This window comes from Bombina bombina, chromosome 11 (genome assembly GCF_027579735.1).
Source record: "Bombina bombina isolate aBomBom1 chromosome 11, aBomBom1.pri, whole genome shotgun sequence".
NCBI lineage: Eukaryota > Metazoa > Chordata > Amphibia > Anura > Bombinatoridae > Bombina > Bombina bombina.
Genome location: NC_069509.1, coordinates 9040182 through 9067867, shown reverse-complemented (window position 1 = coordinate 9067867; position 27686 = coordinate 9040182). Strand labels below are relative to the sequence as shown.

Here is a 27686-nt window from a genome sequence, read left to right as displayed (position 1 = left end):
ACATGACAGGTAATAGTGCTGTTATCTAGTGGTCTTGCTAATATATAATATTGTGTGTTATAGAGATACCTAGGTAGTATCTGTAGTACTACATGACAGGTAATAGTGCTGTTATCTAGTGCTCTTGCTAATGTATAATATTGTGTTATACAGATACCTAGGTAGTATCTGTAGCACTGCATGACAGGAATAGTGCTGTTATCTAGTGTTCTTGCTAATGTATAATATTGTATGTTATAGAGATACCTAGGTAGTATCTGTAGCACTACATGACAGGTAATAATCCTGTTATCTAGTGCTCTTGCTAATGTATAATATTGTATGTTATAGAGATACCTAGGTAGTATCTGTAGTACTACATGACAGGTAATAGTGCTGTTATCTAGTGCTCTTGCTAATGTATAATATTGTGTGTTATAGAGATACCTAGGTAGTATCTGTAGCACTACATGACAGGAAATAGTGCTGTTATCTAGTGCTCTATCTAATGTATAATATTGTGTTATAGAGATACCTAGGTAGTATCTGTAGCTCTACATGACAGGTAATAGTGCTGTTATCTAGTGCTCTTGCTAATGTATAATATTGTGTTATAGAGATACCTAGGTAGTATCTGTAGCACTAGATGACAGGTAATAGTGCTGTTATCTAGTGCTCTTGCTAATGCATAATATTGTGTGTTATATAGATACCTAGGTAGTATCTGTAGCACTACATGACAGGTAATAGTGCTGTTATCTAGTGCTCTTGCTAATGTATAATATTGTGTGTTATAGAGATACCTAGGTAGTATCTGTAGCACTACATGACAGGTAATAGTGCTGTTATCTAGTGCTCTTGCTAATGTATAATATTGTGTGTTATAGAGATACCTAGGTAGCATCTGTAGCACTACATGACAGGTAATAGTGCTGTTATCTAGTGCTCTTGCTAATGTATAATATTGTGTGTTATAGAGATACCTAGGTAGTATCTGTAGCACTACATGACAGGTAATAGTGCTGTTATCTAGTGCTCTTGCTAATGTATAATATTGTGTGTTATAGAGATACCTAGGTAGTATCTGTAGCACTACATGACAGGTAATAGTGCTGTTATCTAGTGCTCTTGCTAAAGTATAATATTGTGTTATATAGATACCTAGGTAGTATCTGTAGCACTACATGACAGGTAATAGTGCTGTTATCTAGTGCTCTTGCTAATGTATAATATTGTGTGTTATAGAGATACCTAGGTAGTATCTGTAGCACTACATGACAGGTAATAGTGCTGCTATCTAGTGCTCTTGCTAATGTATAATATTGTGTTATATAGATACCTAGGTAGTATCTGTAGCACTACATGACAGGTAATAGTGCTGTTATCTAGTGCTCTTGCTAATGTATAATATTGTGTGTTATAGAGATACCTAGGTAGTATCTGTAGCACTACATGACAGGTAATAGTGCTGTTATCTAGTGCTCTTGCTAAAGTATAATATTGTGTTATATAGATACCTAGGTAGTATCTGTAGCACTACATGACAGGTAATAGTGCTGTTATCTAGTGCTCTTGCTAATGTATAATATTGTGTGTTATAGAGATACCTAGGTAGTATCTGTAGCACTACATGACAGGTAATAGTGCTGCTATCTAGTGCTCTTGCTAATGTATAATATTGTGTTATATAGATACCTAGGTAGTATCTGTAGCACTACATGACAGGTAATAGTGCTGTTATCTAGTGCTCTTGCTAATGTATAATATTGTGTTATAGAGATACCTAGGTAGTATCTGTAGCACTACATGACAGGTAATAGTGCTGTTATCTAGTGCTCTTGCTAATGTATAATATTGTGTGTTATAGAGATACCTAGGTAGTATCTGTAGCACTACATGACAGGTAATAGTGCTGTTATCTAGTGCTCTTGCTAATGTATAATATTGTGTGTTATAGAGATACCTAGGTAGTATCTGTAGCACTACATGACAGGTAATAGTGCTGTTATCTAGTGCTCTTGCTAATGTATAATATTGTGTGTTATAGAGATACCTAGGTAGTATCTGTAGCAGTACATAACAGGTAATAGTGCTGTTATCTAGTGCTCTTGCTAATGTATAATATTGTGTTATATAGATACCTAGGTAGTATCTGCAGCACTACATGACAGGTAATAGTGCTGTTATCTAGTGCTCTTGCTAATGTATAATATTGTGTTATAGAGATACCGAGGTAGTATCTGTAGCACTACATGACAGGTAATAGTGCTGTTATCTAGTGCTCTTGCTAATGTATAATATTGTGTGTTATAGAGATACCTAGGTAGTATCAGTAACACTACATGACGGGTAATAGTGCTGTTATCTAGTGCTCTTGCTAATGTATAATATTGTGTGTTATAGAGATACCTAGGTAGTATCTGTAGCACTACATGACAGGTAATAGTGCTGTTATCTAGTGCTCTTGCTAATGTATAATATTGTGTTATAGAGATGCCTAGGTAGTATCTGTAGCACTACATGACAGGTAATAGTGCTGTTATCTAGTGCTCTTGCTAATGTATAATATTGTGTGTTATAGAGATACCTAGGTAGTATCAGTAACACTACATGACGGGTAATAGTGCTGTTATCTAGTGCTCTTGCTAATGTATAATATTGTGTGTTATAGAGATACCTAGGTAGTATCTTTAGCACTACATGACGGGTAATAGTGCTGTTATCTAGTGCTCTTGCTAATGTATAATATTGTGTGTTATAGAGATACCTAGGTAGTATCTGTAGCACTACATGACAGGTAACAGTGCTGTTATCTAGTGATCTTGCTAATGTATAATATTCTGTGTTATAGAGATACCTAGGTAGTATCTGTAGCACTACATGACGGGTAATAGTGCTGTTATCTAGTGCTCTTGCTAATGTATAATATTGTGTTATAGAGATACCTAGGTAGTATCTGTAGCATTACATGCCAGGCAATAGTGCTGTTATCTAGTGATCTTGCTGATGTATAATATTCTGTGTTACAGAGATACCTAGGTAGTATCTGTAGCACTACATGACAGGTAATAGTGCTGTTATCTAGTGCTCTTGCTAATGTATACTATTGTGTGTTATAGAGATACCTAGGTAGTATCTGTAGCACTACATGACAGGTAATAGTGCTGTTATCTAGTGCTCTATCTAATGTATAATATTGTGTGTTATAGAGATACCTAGGTAGTATCTGTAGCACTACATGACAGGTAATAGTGCTGTTATCTAGTGCTCTATCTAATGTATAATATTGTGTGTTATAGAGATACCTAGGTAGTATCTGTAGCACTACATGACAGGTAATAGTGCTGTTATCTAGTGCTCTTGCTAATGTATAATAGTGTGTGTTATAGAGATACCTAGGTAGTATCTGTAGCACTACATGACAGGTAATAGTGCTGTTATCTAGTGCTCTTGCTAATGTATAATATTGTGTGTTATAGAGATACCTAGGTAGTATCTGTAGCACTACATGACAGGTAATAGTGCTGTTATCTAGTGCTCTTGCTAATGTATAATATTGTGTTATAGAGATACCTAGGTAGTATCTGTAGCACTACATGACAGGTAATAGTGCTGTTATCTAGTGCTCTTGCTAATGTATAATATTGTGTTATAGAGATACCTAGATAGTATCTGTAGCACTACATGACAGGTAATTGTGCTGTTATCTAGTGCTAATGTATAATATTGTGTGTTATAGAGATACCTAGGTAGTATCTGTAGCACTACATGACAGGTAATAGTGCTGTTATCTAGTGCTCTTGCTAATGTATAATATTGTGTTATAGAGATACCTAGGTAGTATCTGTAGCACTACATGACAGGTAATAGTGCTGTTATCTAGTGCTCTTGCTAATGTATAATATTGTGTTATAGAGATACCTAGGTAGTATCTGTAGCACTACATGACAGGTAATAGTGCTGTTATCTAGTGCTCTTGCTAATGTATAATATTGTGTTATAGAGATACCTAGGTAGTATCTGTAGCACTACATGACAGGTAATAGTGCTGTTATCTAGTGCTCTTGCTAATGTATAATATTGTGTGTTATAGAGATACCTAGGTAGCATCTGTAGCACTACATGACAGGAAATAGTGCTGTTATCTAGTGCTCTATCTAATGTATAATATTGTGTTATAGAGATACCTAGGTAGTATCTGTAGCACTACATGACAGGTAATAGTGCTGTTATCTAGTGCTCTTGCTAATGTATAATATTATGTGTTATAGAGATACCTAGGTAGTATCTGTAGCACTACATGACAGGTAATAGTGCTGTTATCTAGTGCTCTTGCTAATGTATAATATTATGTGTTATAGAGATACCTAGGTAGTATCTGTAGCACTACATGACAGGTAATAGTGCTGTTATCTAGTGCTCTTGCTAATGTATAATATTATGTGTTATAGAGATACCTAGGTAGTATCTGTAGCACTACATGACAGGTAATAGTGCTGTTATCTAGTGCTCTATCTAATGTATAATATTGTGTGTTATAGAGATACCTAGGTAGTATCAGTAACACTACATGACAGGTAATAGTGCTGTTATCTAGTGCTCTTGCTAATGTATAATATTGTGTGTTATAGAGATACCTAGGTACCATCTGTAGCACTACATGACAGGTAATAGTGCTGTTATCTAGTGCTCTTGCTAATGTATAATATTCTGTGTTATAGAGATACCTAGGTAGTATCTGTAGCACTACATGACAGGTAATTGTGCTGTTATCTAGTGCTCTATCTAATGTATAATATTGTGTGTTATAGAGATACCTAGGTAGTATCAGTAACACTACATGACGGGTAATAGTGCTGTTATCTAGTGCTCTTGCTAATGTATAATATTCTGTGTTATAGAGATACCTAGGTAGTATCTGTAGCACTACATGACAGGTAATAGTGCTGTTATCTAGTGCTTTTGCTAATGTATAATATTGTGTGTTACAGAGATACCTAGGTAGTATCTGTAGCACTACATGACAGGTAATAGTGCTGTTATCTAGTGCTCTTGCTAATGTATAATATTATGTGTTATAGAGATACCTAGGTAGTATCTGTAGCACTACATGACAGGTAATAGTGCTGTTATCTAGTGCTCTTGCTAATGTATAATATTATGTGTTATAGAGATACCTAGGTAGTATCTGTAGCACTACATGACAGGTAATAGTGCTGTTATCTAGTGCTCTATCTAATGTATAATATTGTGTGTTATAGAGATACCTAGGTAGTATCAGTAACACTACATGACAGGTAATAGTGCTGTTATCTAGTGCTCTTGCTAATGTATAATATTGTGTTATAGAGATACCTAGGTAGTATCTGTAGCACTACATGACAGGTAATAGTGCTGTTAGCTAGTGCTCTTGCTAATGTATAATATTGTGTTATAGAGATACCTAGGTAGTATCTGTAGCACTACATGACAGGTAATAGTGCTGTTATCTAGTGCTCTTGCTAATGTATAATATTGTGTGTTATAGAGATACCTAGGTAGCATCTGTAGCACTACATGACAGGAAATAGTGCTGTTATCTAGTGCTCTATCTAATGTATAATATTGTGTTATAGAGATACCTAGGTAGTATCTGTAGCACTACATGACAGGTAATAGTGCTGTTATCTAGTGCTCTTGCTAATGTATAATATTATGTGTTATAGAGATACCTAGGTAGTATCTGTAGCACTACATGACAGGTAATAGTGCTGTTATCTAGTGCTCTTGCTAATGTATAATATTATGTGTTATAGAGATACCTAGGTAGTATCTGTAGCACTACATGACAGGTAATAGTGCTGTTATCTAGTGCTCTTGCTAATGTATAATATTATGTGTTATAGAGATACCTAGGTAGTATCTGTAGCACTACATGACAGGTAATAGTGCTGTTATCTAGTGCTCTATCTAATGTATAATATTGTGTGTTATAGAGATACCTAGGTAGTATCAGTAACACTACATGACAGGTAATAGTGCTGTTATCTAGTGCTCTTGCTAATGTATAATATTGTGTGTTATAGAGATACCTAGGTACCATCTGTAGCACTACATGACAGGTAATAGTGCTGTTATCTAGTGCTCTTGCTAATGTATAATATTCTGTGTTATAGAGATACCTAGGTAGTATCTGTAGCACTACATGACAGGTAATTGTGCTGTTATCTAGTGCTCTATCTAATGTATAATATTGTGTGTTATAGAGATACCTAGGTAGTATCAGTAACACTACATGACGGGTAATAGTGCTGTTATCTAGTGCTCTTGCTAATGTATAATATTCTGTGTTATAGAGATACCTAGGTAGTATCTGTAGCACTACATGACAGGTAATAGTGCTGTTATCTAGTGCTTTTGCTAATGTATAATATTGTGTGTTACAGAGATACCTAGGTAGTATCTGTAGCACTACATGACAGGTAATAGTGCTGTTATCTAGTGCTCTTGCTAATGTATAATATTATGTGTTATAGAGATACCTAGGTAGTATCTGTAGCACTACATGACAGGTAATAGTGCTGTTATCTAGTGCTCTTGCTAATGTATAATATTATGTGTTATAGAGATACCTAGGTAGTATCTGTAGCACTACATGACAGGTAATAGTGCTGTTATCTAGTGCTCTATCTAATGTATAATATTGTGTGTTATAGAGATACCTAGGTAGTATCAGTAACACTACATGACAGGTAATAGTGCTGTTATCTAGTGCTCTTGCTAATGTATAATATTGTGTGTTATAGAGATACCTAGGTACAATCTGTAGCACTACATGACAGGTAATAGTGCTGTTATCTAGTGCTCTTGCTAATGTATAATATTCTGTGTTATAGAGATACCTAGGTAGTATCTGTAGCACTACATGACAGGTAATTGTGCTGTTATCTAGTGCTCTATCTAATGTATAATATTGTGTGTTATAGAGATACCTAGGTAGTATCAGTAACACTACATGACGGGTAATAGTGCTGTTATCTAGTGCTCTTGCTAATGTATAATATTCTGTGTTATAGAGATACCTAGGTAGTATCTGTAGCACTACATGACAGGTAATAGTGCTGTTATCTAGTGCTTTTGCTAATGTATAATATTGTGTGTTACAGAGATACCTAGGTAGTATCTGTAGCACTACATGACAGGTAATAGTGCTGTTATCTAGTGCTCTTGCTAATGTATAATATTGTGTTATAGAGATACCTAGGTAGTATCTGTAGCACTACATGACAGGTAATAGTGCTGTTATCTAGTGCTCTTGCTAATGTATAATATTATGTGTTATAGAGATACCTAGGTAGTATCTGTAGCACTACATGACAGCTAATAGTGCTGTTATCTAGTGCTCTTGCTAATGTATAATATTGTGTGTTATAGAGATACCTAGGTAGTATCTGTAGCACTACATGACAGGTAATAGTGCTGTTATCTAGTGCTCTTGCTAATGTATAATATTGTGTGTTATAGAGATACCTAGGTAGTATCTGTAGCAGTACATAACAGGTAATAGTGCTGTTATCTAGTGCTCTTGCTAATGTATAATATTGTGTTATATAGATACCTAGGTAGTATCTGCAGCACTACATGACAGGTAATAGTGCTGTTATCTAGTGCTCTTGCTAATGTATAATATTGTGTTATAGAGATACCTAGGTAGTATCTGTAGCACTACATGACAGGTAATAGTGCTGTTATCTAGTGCTCTTGCTAATGTATAATATTGTGTGTTATAGAGATACCTAGGTAGTATCAGTAACACTACATGACGGGTAATAGTGCTGTTATCTAGTGCTCTTGCTAATGTATAATATTGTGTGTTATAGAGAAACCTAGGTAGTATCTGTAGCACTACATGACAGGTAATAGTGCTGTTATCTAGTGCTCTTGCTAATGTATAATATTGTGTTATAGAGATACCTAGGTAGTATCTGTAGCACTACATGACAGGTAATAGTGCTGTTATCTAGTGCTCTTGCTAATGTATAATATTGTGTGTTATAGAGATACCTAGGTAGTATCAGTAACACTACATGACGGGTAATAGTGCTGTTATCTAGTGCTCTTGCTAATGTATAATATTGTGTGTTATAGAGATACCTAGGTAGTATCTGTAGCACTACATGACGGGTAATAGTGCTGTTATCTAGTGCTCTTGCTAATGTATAATATTGTGTGTTATAGAGATACCTAGGTAGTATCTGTAGCACTACATGACGGGTAACAGTGCTGTTATCTAGTGATCTTGCTAATGTATAATATTCTGTGTTATAGAGATACCTAGGTAGTATCTGTAGCACTACATGACGGGTAATAGTGCTGTTATCTAGTGCTCTTGCTAATGTATAATATTGTGTTATAGAGATACCTAGGTAGTATCTGTAGCATTACATGCCAGGCAATAGTGCTGTTATCTAGTGATCTTGCTGATGTATAATATTCTGTGTTATAGAGATACCTAGGTAGTATCTGTAGCACTACATGACAGGTAATAGTGCTGTTATCTAGTGCTCTTGCTAATGTATACTATTGTGTGTTATAGAGATACCTAGGTAGTATCTGTAGCACTACATGACAGGTAATAGTGCTGTTATCTAGTGCTCTATCTAATGTATAATATTGTGTGTTATAGAGATACCTAGGTAGTATCTGTAGCACTACATGACAGGTAATAGTGCTGTTATCTAGTGCTCTATCTAATGTATAATATTGTGTGTTATAGAGATACCTAGGTAGTATCTGTAGCACTACATGACAGGTAATAGTGCTGTTATCTAGTGCTCTTGCTAATGTATAATAGTGTGTGTTATAGAGATACCTAGGTAGTATCTGTAGCACTACATGACAGGTAATAGTGCTGTTATCTAGTGCTCTTGCTAATGTATAATATTGTGTGTTATAGAGATACCTAGGTAGTATCTGTAGCACTACATGACAGGTAATAGTGCTGTTATCTAGTGCTCTTGCTAATGTATAATATTGTGTTATAGAGATACCTAGGTAGTATCTGTAGCACTACATGACAGGTAATAGTGCTGTTATCTAGTGCTCTTGGTAATGTATAATATTGTGTTATAGAGATACCTAGATAGTATCTGTAGCACTACATGACAGGTAATTGTGCTGTTATCTAGTGTTAATGTATAATATTGTGTGTTATAGAGATACCTAGGTAGTATCTGTAGCACTACATGACAGGTAATAGTGCTGTTATCTAGTGCTCTTGCTAATGTATAATATTGTGTTATAGAGATACCTAGGTAGTATCTGTAGCACTACATGACAGGTAATAGTGCTGTTATCTAGTGCTCTTGCTAATGTATAATATTGTGTTATAGAGATACCTAGGTAGTATCTGTAGCACTACATGACAGGTAATAGTGCTGTTATCTAGTGCTCTTGCTAATGTATAATATTGTGTTATAGAGATACCTAGGTAGTATCTGTAGCACTACATGACAGGTAATAGTGCTGTTATCTAGTGCTCTTGCTAATGTATAATATTGTGTGTTATAGAGATACCTAGGTAGCATCTGTAGCACTACATGACAGGAAATAGTGCTGTTATCTAGTGCTCTATCTAATGTATAATATTGTGTTATAGAGATACCTAGGTAGTATCTGTAGCACTACATGACAGGTAATAGTGCTGTTATCTAGTGCTCTTGCTAATGTATAATATTGTGTGTTATAGAGATACCTAGGTAGTATCTGTAGCACTACATGACAGGTAATAGTGCTGTTATCTAGTGCTCTTGCTAATGTATAATATTATGTGTTATAGAGATACCTAGGTAGTATCTGTAGCACTACATGACAGGTAATAGTGCTGTTATCTAGTGCTCTTGCTAATGTATAATATTATGTGTTATAGAGATACCTAGGTAGTATCTGTAGCACTACATGACAGGTAATAGTGCTGTTATCTAGTGCTCTATCTAATGTATAATATTGTGTGTTATAGAGATACCTAGGTAGTATCAGTAACACTACATGACAGGTAATAGTGCTGTTATCTAGTGCTCTTGCTAATGTATAATATTGTGTGTTATAGAGATACCTAGGTACCATCTGTAGCACTACATGACAGGTAATAGTGCTGTTATCTAGTGCTCTTGCTAATGTATAATATTCTGTGTTATAGAGATACCTAGGTAGTATCTGTAGCACTACATGACAGGTAATTGTGCTGTTATCTAGTGCTCTATCTAATGTATAATATTGTGTGTTATAGAGATACCTAGGTAGTATCAGTAACACTACATGACGGGTAATAGTGCTGTTATCTAGTGCTCTTGCTAATGTATAATATTCTGTGTTATAGAGATACCTAGGTAGTATCTGTAGCACTACATGACAGGTAATAGTGCTGTTATCTAGTGCTTTTGCTAATGTATAATATTGTGTGTTACAGAGATACCTAGGTAGTATCTGTAGCACTACATGACAGGTAATAGTGCTGTTATCTAGTGCTCTTGCTAATGTATAATATTGTGTTATAGAGATACCTAGTTAGTATCTGTAGCACTACATGACAGGTAATAGTGCTGCTATCTAGTGCTCTTGCTAATGTATAATATTGTGTGTTATAGAGATACCTAGGTAGTATCTGTAGCACTACATGACAGGTAATAGTGCTGTTATCTAGTGCTCTTGCTAATGTATAATATTGTGTGTTATAGAGATACCTAGGTAGTATCTGTAGCACTACATGACAGGTAATAGTGCTGTTATCTAGTGCTCTTGCTAATGTATAATATTGTGTGTTATTGAGATACCTAGGTAGTATCTGTTGCACTACATGACAGGTAATAGTGCTGTTATCTAGTGCTCTTGCTAATGTATAATATTGTGCTATAGAGATACCTAGGTAGTATCTGTAGCACTACATGACAGGTAATAGTGCTGTTATCTAGTGCTCTTGCTAATGTATAATATTGTGTTATAGAGATACCTAGGTAGTATCTGTAGCACTACATGACAGGTAATAGTGCTGTTATCTAGTGCTCTTGCTAATGTATAATATTGTGTTATAGAGATACCTAGGTAGCATCTGTAGCACTACATGACAGGTAATAGTGCTGTTATCTAGTGCTCTTGCTAATGTATAATATTGAGTGTTATAGAGATACCTAGGTAGCATCTATAGCACTACATGACAGGTAATAGTGCTGTTATCTAGTGCTCTTGCTAATGTATAATATTGTGTTATAGAGATACCTAGGTAGCATCTGTAGCACTGCATTACAGGTAATAGTGCTGTTATCTAGTGCTCTTACTAATGTATAATATTGTATTATAGAGATACCTAGGTAGTATATGTAGCACTACATGACAGGTAATAGTGCTGTTATCTAGTGCTCTTACTAATGTATAATATTGTGTTATAGAGATACCTAGGTAGTATCTGTAGCACTAGATGACAGGTAATAGTGCTGTTATCTAGTGCTCTTGCTAATGTATAATATTGTGTTATAGAGATACCTAGGTAGTATCTATAGCACTACATGACAGGTAATAGTGCTGTTATCTAGTGCTTTTGCTAATGTATAATATTGTGTGTTATAGAGATACCTAGGTAGTATCTGTAGCACTACATTACAGGTAATAGTGCTGTTATCTAGTGCTTTTGCTAATGTATAATATTGTGTGTTATAGAGATACCTAGGTAGTATCTGTAGCACTACATTACAGGTAATAGTGCTGTTATCTAGTGCTCTTGCTAATGTATAATATTGTGTGTTATAGAGATACCTAGGTAGCATCTGTAGCACTACATGACAGGTAATAGAGCTGTTATCTAGTGCTCTTGCTAATGTATAATATTGTGTGTTATAGAGATACCTAGGTAGTATCTGTAGCATTACATGATAGGTAATAGTGCTGTTATCTAGTGTTCTTGCTAATGTATAATATTGTGTTCTAGAGATACCTAGGTAGCATCTGTAGCACTACATGACAGGTAATAGTGCTGTTATCTAGTGTTCTTGCTAATGTATAATATTGTGTTCTAGAGATACCTAGGTAGCATCTGTAGCACTACATGACAGGTAATAGTGCTGTTATCTAGTGTTCTTGCTAATGTATAATATTGTGTTATAGAGATACCTAGGTAGCATCTGTAGCACTAAATGACAGGTAATAGTGCTGTTATCTAGTGCTCTTGCTAATCTATAATATTGTGTGTTATAGAGATACCTAGGTAGCATCTCTTGCACTACATGACAGGTAATAGTGCTGTTATCTAGTGCTCTTGCTAATGTATAATATTGTGTGTTATAGTGATACCTAGGTATTATCTGTAGCACTACATGACAGGTAATAGTGCTGTTATCTAGTGCTCTTGTGTGTTATAGAGATACCTAGGTAGCATCTGTAGCACTACATGACAGGTAATAGTGCTGTTATCTAGTGCTCTTGCTAATGTATAATATTGTGTGTTATAGAGATACCTAGGTAGCATCTCTTGCACTACATGACAGGTAATAGTGCTGTTATCTAGTGCTCTTGCTAATGTATAATATTGTGTTATAGAGATACCTAGGTAGTATCTGTAGCACTACATGACAGGTAATAGTGCTGTTATCTAGTGCTCTTGCTAATGTATAATATTATGTGTTATAGAGATACCTAGGTAGTATCTGTAGCACTACATGACAGGTAATAGTGCTGTTCTCTAGAGCTCTTGCTAATGTATAATATTGTGTGTTATAGAGATACCTAGGTAGTATCTGTAGCACTACATGACAGGTAATAGTGCTGTTATCTAGTGCTCTTGCTAATGTATAATATTGTGTTATACAGATACCTAGGTAGTATCTGTAGCACTACATGACAGGTAATAGTGCTGTTATCTAGTGTTCTTGTTAATGTATAATATTGTGTTATAGAGATACCTAGGTAGTATCTGTAGCACTACATGACAGGTAATAGTGCTGTTATCTAGTGCTCTTGCTAATGTATAATATTGTGTGTTATAGAGATACCTATGTAGTATCTGTAGCACTACATGACAGGTAATAGTGCTGTTATCTAGTGCTCTTGCTAATGTATAATATTGTGTTATAGAGATACCTAGGTAGTATCTGTAGCACTACATGACAGGTAATAGTGCTGTTATCTAGTGCTCTTGCTAATGAATAATATTGTGTTATAGAGGTACCTAGGTAGTATCTGTAGCACTACATGACAGGTAATAGTGCTGTTATCTAGTGCTCTTGCTAATGTATAATATTTTGTGTTATAGAGATACCTAGGTAGTTTCTGTAGAACTACATGACAGGTAATAGTGCTGTTATCTAGTGCTCTTGCTAATGTATAATATTGTGTTATAGAGATACCTAGGTAGTATCTGCAGCACTACATGACAGGTATTAGTGCTGTTATCTAGTGCTCTTGCTAATGTATAATATTGTGTTATAGAGATACCTAGGTAGTATCTGTAGCACTACATGTCAGGTAATAGTGCTGTTATCTAGTACTCTTGCTAATGTATAATATTGTGTGTTATAGAGATACCTAGGTAGTATCTGTAGCACTACATGACAGGTAATAGTGCTGTTATCTAGTGCTCTTGCTAATGTATAATATTGTGTGTTATAGAGATACCTAGGTAGTATCTGTAGCACTACATGACAGGTAATAGTGCTGTTATCTAGTGCTCTTGCTAATGTATAATATTATGTGTTATAGAGATACCTAGGTAGTATCTGTAGCACTACATGACAGGTAATAGTGCTGTTATCTTATACTCTTGCTAATGTATAATATTGTGTGTTATAGAGATACCTAGGTAGTATCTGTAGCACTACATGACAGGTAATAGTGCTGTTATCTAGTGCTCTATCTAATGTATAATATTGTGTTATAGAGATACCTAGGTAGCATCTGTAGCACTACATTACAGGTAATAGTGTTGTTATCTAGTGCTCTTGCTGATGTATAATATTGTGTGTTATAGAGATACCTAGGTAGTATCTGTAGCACTACATGACAGGTAATAGTGCTGTTAGCTAGTGCTCTTGCTAATGTATAATATTGTGTTATAGAGATACCTAGGTAGTATCTGTAGCACTACATGACAGGTAATAGTGCTGTTATCTAGTGCTCTATCTAATGTATAATATTGTGTTATAGAGATACCTAGGTAGTATCTGTAGCACTACATGACAGGTAATAGTGCTGTTATCTAGTACTCTTGCTAATGTATAATATTGTGTGTTATAGAGATACCTAGGTAGTATCTGCAGCACTACATGACAGGTAATAGTGCTGTTATCTAGTGCTCTTGCTAATGTATAATATTGTGTGTTATAGAGATACCTAGGTAGTATCTGTAGCACTACATGACAGGTAATAGTGCTGTTATCTAGTGCTCTATCTAATGTATAATATTGTGTTATAGAGATACCTAGGTAGTATCTGTAGCACTACATGACAGGTAATAGTGCTGTTATCTAGTGCTCATGCTAATGTATAATATTGTGTTATAGAGATACCTAGGTAGTATCTGTAGCACTACATGACAGCTAATAGTGCTGTTATCTAGTGCTCTTGCTAATGTATAATATTGTGTTATAGAGATACCTAGGTAGTATCTGTAGCACTACATGACAGGTAATAGTGCTGTTATCTAGTGCTCTTGCTAATGTATAATACTGTGTGTTATAGAGATACCTAGGTAGTATCTGTAGCACTACATGACAGGTAATAGTGCTATTATCTAGTGCTCTTGCTAATGTATAATATTGTGTATTATAGAGATACCTAGGTAGTATCTGTAGAACTACATGACAGGTAATAGTGCTGTTATCTAGTGCTCTTGCTAATGTATATTATTGTGTGTTATAGAGATACCTAGGTACCATCTGTAGCACTACATGACAGGTAATAGTGCTGTTATCTAGTGCTCTTGCTAATGTATAATATTGTGTGTTATAGAGATACCTAGGTAGTATCTGTAGCACTACATGACAGGTAATAGTGCTGTTATCTAGTGCTCATGCTAATGTATAATATTGTGTTATAGAGATACCTAGGTAGTATCTGTAGCACTACATGACAGCTAATAGTGCTGTTATCTAGTGCTCTTGCTAATGTATAATATTGTGTTATAGAGATACCTAGGTAGTATCTGTAGCACTACATGACAGGTAATAGTGCTGTTATCTAGTGCTCTTGCTAATGTATAATACTGTGTGTTATAGAGATACCTAGGTAGTATCTGTAGCACTACATGACAGGTAATAGTGCTATTATCTAGTGCTCTTGCTAATGTATAATATTGTGTATTATAGAGATACCTAGGTAGTATCTGTAGAACTACATGACAGGTAATAGTGCTGTTATCTAGTGCTCTTGCTAATGTATATTATTGTGTGTTATAGAGATACCTAGGTACCATCTGTAGCACTACATGACAGGTAATAGTGCTGTTATCTAGTGCTCTTGCTAATGTATAATATTGTGTGTTATAGAGATACCTAGGTAGTATCTGTAGAACTACATGACAGGTAATAATGCTGTTATCTAGTGCTCTTGTTAATGTATAATATTGTGTTATAGAGATACCTAGGTAGCATCTGTAGCACTACATGACAGGTAATAGTGCTGTTATATAGTGCTCTTGCTAATGTATAATATTGTGTGTTACAGAGATACCTAGGTAGTATCTGTAGCACTACATGACAGGTAATAGTGCTGTTATCTAGTGCTCTTGCTAATGTATAATATTGTGTTATAGTGATACCTAGGTAGCATCTGTAGCACTACATGACAGGTAATAGTGCTGTTATCTAGTGCTCTTGCTAATGTATAATATTGTGTGTTATAGAGATACCTAGGTAGTATCTGTAGCACTACATGACTGGTAATAGTGCTGTTATCTAGTGCTCTTGCTAATCTATAATATTATGTTATAGAGATACCTAGGTAGTATCTGTAGCACTACATGACAGGTGATAGTGCTGTTATCTAGTGCTCTTGCTAATGTATAATACTGTGTTATAGAGATACCTAGGTAGTATCTGTAGCACTACATGACAGGTAATAGTGCTGTTATCTAGTGATCTTGCTAATGTATAATATTGTGTGTTATAGAGATACCTAGGTAGTATCTGTAGCACTACATGACAGGTAACAGTGCTGTTAGCTAGTGCTCTTGCTAATGTATAATATTGTGTTATAGAGATACCTAGGTAGCATCTGTAGCACTACATGACAGGTAATAGTGCTGTTATCTAGTGATCTTGCTAATGTATAATATTGTGTATTATAGAGGTACCTAGGTAGCATCTGTAGCACTACATGACAGGTAATAGTGCTGTTAGCTAGTGCTCTTGCTAATGTATAATATTGTGTGTTATAGAGATACCTAGGTAGTATCTGTAGCACTACATGACAGGTAATAGTGCTGTTAGCTAGAGCTCTTGCTAATGTATAATATTGTGTTATAGAGATACCTAGGTAGTATATGTAGCACTAGATGACAGGTAATAGTGCTGTTATCTAGTGCTCTTGCTAATGTATAATATTGTGTGTTATAGAGATACCTAGGTAGTATCTGTAGCACTACATGACAGGTAATAGTGCTGTTATCTAGTGCTCTTGCTAATGTATAATATTGTGTGTTATAGAGATACCTAGGTAGTATCTGTAGCACTACATGACAGGTAATAGTGCTGTTATCTAGTGCTCTTGCTAATGTATAATATTGTGTTATAGAGATACCTAGGTAGTATCTGTAGCACTACATTACAGGTAATAGTGCTGTTAGCTAGTGCTCTTGCTAATGTATACTATTGTGTGTTATAGATACACCTAGGTAGTATCTGTAGCACTACATGACAGGTAATAGTGTTGTTATCTAGTGCTCTTGTTAATGTATAATATTGTGTGATATAGAGATACCTAGGTAGTATCTGTAGCACTACATGACAGGTAATAGTGCTGTTATCTAGTGCTCTTGCTAATGTATAATATTGTGTTATAGAGATACCTAGGTAGTATCTGTAGCACTACATGACAGGTAATAGTGTTGTTATCTAGTGCTCTTGTTAATGTATAATATTGTGTGATATAGAGATACCTAGGTAGTATATGTAGCACTACATGACAGGTATTAGTGCTGTTATCTAGTGCCCTTGCTAATGTATAATATTGTGTTATAAAGATACCTAGGTAGTATCTGTAGCACTACATGACAGGTAATAGTGCTGTTATCTAGTGCTCTTGTGTGTTATAGATATACCTAGGTAGTATCTGTAGCACTACATGACAGGTAATGTGCTGTTATCTAGTGCTCTTGCTAATGTATAATATTATGTGTTATAGAGATACCTAGGTAGTATCTGTAGCACTACATGACAGGTGATAGTGCTGTTATCTAGTGCTCTTGCTAATGTATAATATTGTGTTATAGAGATACCTAGGTAGTATCTGTAGCACTACATTACAGGTAATAGTGCTGTTATCTAGTGCTCTTGCTAATGTATAATATTGTGTGTTATAGATATACCTAGGTAGTATCTGTAGCACTACATGACAGGTAATAGTGCTGTTATATATTGCTCTTGCTAATGTATAATATTGTGTGTTATAGATATACCTAGGTAGTATCTGTAGCACTACATGACAGGTAATAGTGCTGTTATCTAGTGTTCTTGCTAATGTATAATATTGTGTGTTATAGAGATACCTAGGTAGTCTCTGTAGCACTACATGACAGGTAATAGTGCTGTTATCTAGTGCTCTTGCTAATGTATAATATTGTGTTATAGAGATACCTAGGTAGTATCTGTAGCACTACATGACAGGTAATAATGCTGTTATCTAGTGCTCTTGCTAATGTATAATATTATGTGTTATAGAGATACCTAGGTAGTATCTGTAGCACTACATGACAGGTAATAGTGCTGTTATCTAGTGTTCTTGCTAATGTATAATATTGTGTTCTAGAGATACCTAGGTAGCATCTGTAGCACTACATGACAGGTAATAGTGCTGTTATCTAGTGTTCTTGCTAATGTATAATATTGTGTTATAGAGATACCTAGGTAGCATCTGTAGCACTAAATGACAGGTAATAGTGCTGTTATCTAGTGCTCTTGCTAATGTATAATATTGTGTGTTATAGAGATACCTAGGTAGTATCTGTAGCACTACATGACAGGTAATAGTGCTGTTATCTAGTGCTCTTGCTAATGTATAATATTGTGTGTTATAGAAATACCTAGGTAGTATCTGTAGCACTACATGACAGGTAATAGTGCTGTTATCTAGTGCTCTTGCTAATGTATAATATTGTGTGTTATAGAGATACCTAGGTAGTATCTGTAGCACTACATGACAGGTAATAGTGTTGTTATCTAGTGTTCTTGCTAATGTATAATATTGTGTGTTATAGAGATACCTAGGTAGTATCTGTAGCACTACATGACAGGTAATAGTGCTGTTATCTAGTGTTCTTGCTAATGTATACTATTGTGTGTTATAGAGATACCTAGGTAGTATCTGTAGCACTACATGACAGGTAATAGTGCTGTTATCTAGTGCTCTTGCTAATGTATAATATTGTGTGTTATAGATATACCTAGTTAGTATCTGTAGCACTACATGACAGGTAATAGTGCTGTTATCTAGTGTTCTTGCTAATGTATAATATTGTGTGTTATAGAGATACCTAGGTAGTATCTGTAGCACTACATGACAGGTAATAGTGCTGTTATCTAATGCTCTTGCTAATGTATAATATTGTGTTATAGAGATACCTAGGTAGCATCTGTAGCACTACATGACAGGTAATAGTGCTGTTATCTAGTGCTCTTGCTAATGTATAATATTGTGTTATAGAGATACCTAGGTAGTATCTGTAGCACTACATTACAGGTAATAGTGCTGTTATCTAGTGCTCTTGCTAATGTATAATATTGTGTGTTATAGAGATACCTAGGTAGTATCTGTAGAACTACATGACAAGTAATAATGCTGTTATCTAGTGCTCTTGTTAATGTATAATATTGTGTTATAGAGATACCTAGGTAGCATCTGTAGCACTACATGACAGGTAATAGTGCTGTTATATAGTGCTCTTGCTAATGTATAATATTGTGTGTTACAGAGATACCTAGGTAGTATCTGTAGCACTACATGACAGGCAATAGTGCTGTTATCTAGTGCTCTTGCTAATGTATAATATTGTGTTATAGAGATACCTAGGTAGTATCTGTAGCACTACATGACAGGTAATAGTGCTGTTATCTAGTGTTCTTGCTAATGTATAATATTGTGTTATAGAGATACCTAGGTAGTATCTGTAGCACTACATGACAGGTAATAGTGCTGTTATCTAGTGCTCTTGCTAATGTATAATATTGTGTTATAGAGATACCTAGGTAGTATCTGTAGCACTACATGACAGGTAATAGTGCTGTTATCTAGTGCTCTTGTTAATGTATAATATTGTGTTATAGAGATACCTAGGTAGTATCTGTAGCACTACATTACAGGTAATAGTGCTGTTATCTAGTGCTCTTGCTAATGTATAATATTGTGTGTTATAGATATACCTAGGTAGTATCTGTAGCACTACATTACAGGTAATAGTGCTGTTATCTAGTGCTCTTGCTAATGTATAATATTGTGTGTTATAGATATACCTAGGTAGTATCTGTAGCACTACATGACAGGTAATAGTGCTGTTATATATTGCTCTTGCTAATGTATAATATTGTGTGTTATAGATATACCTAGGTAGTATCTGTAGCACTACATGACAGGTAATAGTGCTGTTATCTAGTGTTCTTGCTAATGTATAATATTGTGTGTTATAGAGATACCTAGGTAGTCTCTGTAGCACTACATGACAGGTAATAGTGCTGTTATCTAGTGCTCTTGCTAATGTATAATATTGTGTTATAGAGATACCTAGGTAGTATCTGTAGCACTACATGACAGGTAATAATGCTGTTATCTAGTGCTCTTGCTAATGTATAATATTATGTGTTATAGAGATACCTAGGTAGTATCTGTAGCACTACATGACAGGTAATAGTGCTGCTATCTAGTGTTCTTGCTAATGTATAATATTGTGCTCTAGAGATACCTAGGTAGCATCTGTAGCACTACATGACAGGTAATAGTGCTGTTATCTAGTGTTCTTGCTAATGTATAATATTGTGTTATAGAGATACCTAGGTAGCATCTGTAGCACTAAATGACAGGTAATAGTGCTGTTATCTAGTGCTCTTGCTAATGTATAATATTGTGTGTTATAGAGATACCTAGGTAGTATCTGTAGCACTACATGACAGGTAATAGTGCTGTTATCTAGTGCTCTTGCTAATGTATAATATTGTGTGTTATAGAGATACCTAGGTAGTATCTGTAGCACTACATGACAGGTAATAGTGCTGTTATCTAGTGCTCTTGCTAATGTATAATATTGTGTGTTATAGAGATACCTAGGTAGTATCTGTAGCACTACATGACAGGTAATAGTGTTGTTATCTAGTGTTCTTGCTAATGTATAATATTGTGTGTTATAGAGATACCTAGGTAGTATCTGTAGCACTACATGACAGGTAATAGTGCTGTTATCTAGTGTTCTTGCTAATGTATACTATTGTGTGTTATAGAGATACCTAGGTAGTATCTGTAGCACTACATGACAGGTAATAGTGCTGTTATCTAGTGCTCTTGCTAATGTATAATATTGTGTGTTATAGATATACCTAGTTAGTATCTGTAGCACTACATGACAGGTAATAGTGCTGTTATCTAGTGTTCTTGCTAATGTATAATATTGTGTGTTATAGAGATACCTAGGTAGTATCTGTAGCACTACATGACAGGTAATAGTGCTGTTATCTAATGCTCTTGCTAATGTATAATATTGTGTTATAGAGATACCTAGGTAGCATCTGTAGCACTACATGATAGGTAATAGTGCTGTTATCTAGTGCTCTTGTTAATGTATAATATTGTGTTATAGAGATACCTAGGTAGCATCTGTAGCACTACATGACAGGTAATAGTGCTGTTATATAGTGCTCTTGCTAATGTATAATATTGTGTGTTACAGAGATACCTAGGTAGTATCTGTAGCACTACATGACAGGCAATAGTGCTGTTATCTAGTGCTCTTGCTAATGTATAATATTGTGTTATAGAGATACCTAGGTAGTATCTGTAGCACTACATGACAGGTAATAGTGCTGTTATCTAGTGTTCTTGCTAATGTATAATATTGTGTTATAGAGATACCTAGGTAGTATCTGTAGCACTACATGACAGGTAATAGTGCTGTTATCTAGTGCTCTTGCTAATGTATAATATTGTGTTATAGAGATACCTAGGTAGTATCTGTAGCACTACATGACAGGTAATAGTGCTGTTATCTAGTGCTCTTGTTAATGTATAATATTGTGTTATAGAGATACCTAGGTAGTATCTGTAGCACTACATGTCAGGTAATAGTGCTGTTATCTAGTACTCTTGCTAATGTATAATATTGTGTGTTATAGAGATACCTAGGTAGCATCTGTAGCACTACATGACAGGTAATAGTGCTGTTATCTAGTGCTCTTGCTAATGTATAATATTGTGTGTTATAGAGATACCTAGGTAGTATCTGTTGCACTACATGACAGGTAATAGTGCTGTTATCTAGTGCTCTTGCTAATGTATAATATAGTGTGTTATAGAGATACCTAGGTAGTATCTGTAGCACTACATGACAGGTAATAGTGCTGTTATCTAGTGCTCTTGCTAATGTATAATATTATGTGTTATAGAGATACCTAGGTAGTATCTGTAGCACTACATGACAGGTAATAGTGTTGTTATCTAGTGTTCTTGCTAATGTATAATATTGTGTGTTATAGAGATACCTAGGTAGTATCTGTAGCACTACATGACAGGTAATAGTGCTGTTATCTAGTGCTCTTGCTAATGTATAATATTGTTTGTTATAGAGATACCTAGGTAGTATCTGTAGCACTACATGACAGGTAATAGTGCTGTTATCTAGTGCTCAACATATGGTTGTGACACACTACTGTCACTGTGTGACTATCTGATGGTCCCTACATGTGTCATATGGTTGTGACACACTACTGTCACTGTGTGACTATCTGATGGTCCCTACATGTGTCATATGGTTGTGACACACTACTGTCCCTGTGTGACTATCTGATAGTCCCTACGTGTGTCATATGGTACCAGCTGGTATCACTTGTTACCTTGCTGTGGGACGTTACTTGGGTAATTGCCAGCTCCATTTCCATAACCTAGAAGAAAAATCAGGAATAAATAAAGGTTGGTATTTTAGAGTGACAGACAAGAATAGGACAGGGTGAAAAAAAAACAAATAAACATGGAGACAGATGTGAGGACACACAGAGGTTTAAATCTGAGGGATGACTGACGGACATACCAGCCTTGGGGGCTTTAACAGGTCCTCCTGAAGGAGAAAGAATAGTTACTCTCTATTCACAACCTTGTTTATAACTCACTGGGGATATGCAGCGACTGACAGTCTGCACACCCTGTAGTATTACTGTGCTGTAGTCTATATTGCAAGACAGTGACACCTGCTGGTCACAGTATATATTGCAGGATCTATCTGTATAGTGAGCAATCACAGTGGCACCTGCTGGTCACAGTATATATTGCAGGATCTTTCTGTATAGTTAGCCATCACAGTGGCACCTGCTGGTCACAGTATATATTGCAGGATCTTTCTGTATAGTTAGCAATCACAGTGGCACCTGCTTGTCACAGTATATATTGCAGGATCTTTCTGTATAGTGAGCAATCACAGTGGCACCTGCTGGTCACAGTATATATTGCAGGATCTATCTGTATAGTGAGCAATCACAGTGGCACCTGCTGGTCACAGTATATATTGCAGGATCTTTCTGTATAGTGAGCAATCACAGTGGCACCTGCTGGTCACAGTATATATTGCAGGATCTTTCTGTATAGTTAGCCATCACAGTGGCACCTGCTGGTCACAGTATATATTGCAGGATCTTTCTGTATAGTTAGCAATCACAGTGACACCTGCTGGTCACAGTATATATTGCAGGATCTTTCTGTATAGTGAGCAATCACAGTGACACCTGCTGGTCACAGTATATATTGCAGGATCTATCTGTATAGTGAGCAATCACAGTGGCATTAGCTGGTCACAGTATATATTGCAGGATCTATCTGTATACAGGGAGTGCAGAATTATTAGGCAAATTAGTATTTTGACCACATCATCCTCTTTATGCATGTTGTCTTACTCCAAGCTGTATAGGCTCGAAAGCCTACTACCAATTAAGCATATTAGGTGATGTGCATCTCTGTAATGACAAGGGGTGTGGTCTAATGACATCAACACCCTATATCAGGTGTGCATAATTATTAGGCAACTTCCTTTCCTTTGGCAAAATGGGTCAAAAGAAGGACTTGACAGGCTCAGAAAAGTCAAAAATAGTGAGATACCTTGCAGAGGGATGCAGCACTCTTAAAATTGCAAAGCTTCTGAAGCGTGATCATCGAACAATCAAGCGTTTCATTCAAAATAGTCAACAGGGTCGCAAGAAGCGTGTGGAAAAACCAAGGCGCAAAATAACTGCCCATGAACTGAGAAAAGTCAAGCGTGCAGCTGCCAAGATGCCACTTGCCACCAGTTTGGCCATATTTCAGAGCTGCAGCATCACTGGAGTGCCCAAAAGCACAAGGTGTGCAATACTCAGAGACATGGCCAAGGTAAGAAAGGCTGAAAGACGACCACCACTGAACAAGATGCACAAGCTGAAACGTCAAGACTGGGCCAAGAAATATCTCAAGACTGATTTTTCTAAGGTTTTATGGACTGATGAAATGAGAGTGAGTCTTGATGGGCCAGATGGATGGGCCCGTGGCTGGATTGGTAAAGGGCAGATAGCTCCAGTCCGACTCAGACGCCAGCAAGGTGGAGGTGGAGTACTGGTTTGGGCTGGTATCATCAAAGATGAGCTTGTGGGGCCTTTTCGGGTTGAGGATGGAGTCAAGCTCAACTCCCAGTCCTACTGCCAGTTTCTGGAAGACACCTTCTTCAAGCAGTGGTACAGGAAGAAGTCTGCATCCTTCAAGAAAAACATGATTTTCATGCAGGACAATGCTCCATCACACGCGTCCAAGTACTCCACAGCGTGGCTGGCAAGAAAGGGTATAAAAGAAGAAAATCTAATGACATGGCCTCCTTGTTCACCTGATCTGAACCCCATTGAGAACCTGTGGTCCATCATCAAATGTGAGATTTACAAGGAGGGAAAACAGTACACCTCTCTGAACAGTGTCTGGGAGGCTGTGGTTGCTGCTGCATGCAATGTTGATGGTGAACAGATCAAAACACTGACAGAATCCATGGATGGCAGGCTTTTGAGTGTCCTTGCAAAGAAAGGTGGCTATATTGGTCACTGATTTGTTTTTGTTTTGTTTTTGAATGTCAGAAATGTATATTTGTGAATGTTGAGATGTTATATTGGTTTCACTGGTAAAAATAAATAATTGAAATGGGTATATATTTGTTTTTTGTTAAGTTGCCTAATAATTATGCACAGTAATAGTCACCTGCACACACAGATATCCCCCTAAAATAGCTATAACTAAAAACAAACTAAAAACTACTTCCAAAACTATTCAGCTTTGATATTAATGAGTTTTTTGGGTTCAATGAGAACATGGTTGTTGTTCAATAATAAAATTAATCCTCAAAAATACAACTTGCCTAATAATTCTGCACTCCCTGTAGTGAGCAATCACAGTGACACCTGCTGGTCACAGTATATATTGCAGGATCTTTCTGTATAGTTAGCCATCACAGTGGCACCTGCTGGTCACAGTAGATATTGCAGGATCTTTCTGTATAGTTAGCCATCACAGTGGCACCTGCTGGTCACAGTATATATTGCAGGATCTTTCTGTATAGTTAGCCATCACAGTGGCACCTGCTGGTCACAGTATATATTGCAGGATCTTTATGTATAGTTAGCAATCACAGTGGCACCTGCTTGTCACAGTATATATTGCAGGATCTTTCTGTATAGTTAGCCATCACAGTGGCACCTGCTGGTCACAGTATATATTGCAGGATCTATCTGTATAGTGAGCAATCACAGTGGCACCTGCTGGTCACAGTATATATTGCAGGATCTTTCTGTATAGTGAGCAATCACAGTGGCACCTGCTGGTCACAGTAGATATTGCAGGTTCTATCTGTATAGTGAGGAATCACAGTGACACCTGCTGGTCACAGTATATATTGCAGGATCTATCTGTATAGTTAGCAATCACAGTGGCATTAGCTGGTCGCAGTCTATATTGCAGGATATATTTGTATAGTTAGCGATTACAGTGACACCTGCTGGTCGCAGTCTATATTGCAGGCTATATTTGTATAGTGAGCAATCACAGTGGCACCTGCTGGTCACAGTATATATTGCAGGATATATTTGTATAGTTAGCCATCACAGTGGCACCTGCTGGTCGCAGTCTATATTGCAGGATATATTTGTATAGTTAGCGATTACAGTGACACCTGCTGGTCACAGTATATATTGCAGGATCTTTCTGTATAGTTAGCCATCACAGTGGCTCCTGCTGGTCACAGTCTATATTGCAGGATATATTTGTATAGTTAGCGACTACAGTGACACCTGCTGGTCACAGTATATATTGCAGGATCTATCTGTATAGTGAGCAATCACAGTGGCACCTGCATGTCACAGTCTATATTGCAGGATATATTTGTATAGTTAGCGATTACAGTGACACCTGCTGGTCGCAGTATATATTGCAGTATAATTTTATTTGGTTGTCAGGGTGTCCTTTTCATTGTATGTTTCTAATTGTACTAATGATTATGGTATCTAGTTGTCAAGAGACATATTAACAGGTGATTGCTAAGGGTTTTGCAGGGCATATACTGTAGCAGTGAGTGTGGTCGCTAGTGTTTGTATCACACAGTTTGTTACCTTGCTGGGGCATGCTATTTGCATAATTTCCAGCTCCATTTGCATAACCTAAATATACAGAAGATGATGACAAGTGAGAGAGAAGCAGTGACTGTTAGGGCATATCAGACATTTATCTGCACTAGAAGCAACAGAAGAGGCACATAAGGGAGATGGTGCAGAATAATAATAAAAAAATGTTAAAATGTGACCCTTATTCATCATTTACATCGTTCACATCTAACTCACCAGATTTCTGTTTCCCATATAACTGTCCTAAACCTGCAGCAGATGAGAACCGTCATTAGCTCATGTTCAGTGCTACTGAGTTCTATGACAGTAACAATCAGGAGCATTAATAAGGTCACATGTAATCAGATGAGGTCTTAAGAGTATTTGTTACCTTGCTGGGGATTGCTGCTGGGGTAATTCCCTGCTCCATTCCCATAACCTTAATAAACAGAGGCAAAGAAGAAGCAAAATGACAAACACCCTAAAACAGAAGGTGAACAGAGAGAGAGTGTAGCGAGACAGCACAGAGAGTGCAGCGAGACAGCACAGAGAGAGAGTGTAGCGAGACAGCACAGAGAATGCAGCGAGACAGCACAGAGAGAGAGTGCAGCGAGACAGCACAGAGAGAGAGTGCAGTGAGACAGCACAGAGAGAGAGAGAGAGAGAGTGTAGCGAGACAGCCCAGAGAGAGTGTAGCTAGACAGCACAGAGAGAAAGAGTGCAGCAAGACAGCACAGAGAGAGTGTAGCTAGACAGCACAGAGGGAGAGAGAGTGCAGTGAGACAGCACAGAGAGAGAGAGTGCAGCGAGACAGCACAGAGGGAGAGAGTGCAGCGAGACAGCACAGAGAGAGAGACTGCAGCGAGAAAGCACAGCGACACAGCCCAGGAAGAGAGCGCTGCGAGACAGCCCAGGGAGAAAAAGCAGCGAGACAGCCCAGGGAGAAAAAGCAGCAAGACAGCCCAAGGAGAGAGTGCAGCGAGACAGCACAGGGAGAAAGCGCACGGACACAGCACAGGGAGAAAGTGCACTGACAAAGCACAGGGAGAGAGTGCAGTGACACAGCACAGTGAGATAGTGCAAAGAGATGATCACAGTGACACCAGCTGGTCACAATATATATTGCAGGATCTATTTGTATAGTTAGCGATTACAGTGGCACCAGCAGGTTACAGTCTATATTGCAGGATATATTTGCATAGTTAATGAAAACAGTGGCACCTGCTGGTCACAGTATATATTGCAGGATCTATTTGTATAGTTAGCGATTACAGTGGCACCAGCAGGTTACAGTCTATATTGCAGGATATATTTGCATAGTTAATGAAAACAGTGGCACCTGCTGGTCACAGTATATATTGCAGGATCTATTTGTATAGTTAGTGATTACAGTGACACCTGCTGGTTACAGTATATATTGCAGGATCTATTTGTATAGTTAGTGATTACAGTGACACCTGCTGGTCACAGTATATATTGCAGGATATAATTGTATAGTTAATGAAAACAGTGACCCCTGCTGGTCACAGTCTATATTGCAGGATATATTTGTATAGTTAATGAAAACAGTGGCACCTGCTGGTCACAGTATATATTGCAGGATATATTTGTATAGTTAGCGATTACAGTGACACCTGCTGGTCACAGTATATATTGCAGGATATATTTGTATAGTTA

At 36.7% G+C, this 27686-nt stretch overlaps 1 protein-coding gene across 1 annotated transcript in view; it reads right to left on the bottom strand.

Moving 5' to 3' along the window:
• The window catches only part of LOC128642047 (hornerin-like), a 172197-nt gene that overhangs the window by 86180 nt on the left and 58331 nt on the right, over window positions 1-27686 (bottom strand). Inside the window, exons 19-23 of the mRNA XM_053694696.1 lie at window positions 26401-26448; window positions 26247-26279; window positions 26019-26066; window positions 22445-22471; window positions 22251-22298 (exon numbers count right to left, since the gene is read on the bottom strand). Coding sequence (XP_053550671.1) covers window positions 22251-22298; window positions 22445-22471; window positions 26019-26066; window positions 26247-26279; window positions 26401-26448 — 204 coding nt within the window. The remainder of the gene's footprint in view (window positions 1-22250; window positions 22299-22444; window positions 22472-26018; window positions 26067-26246; window positions 26280-26400; window positions 26449-27686) is intronic.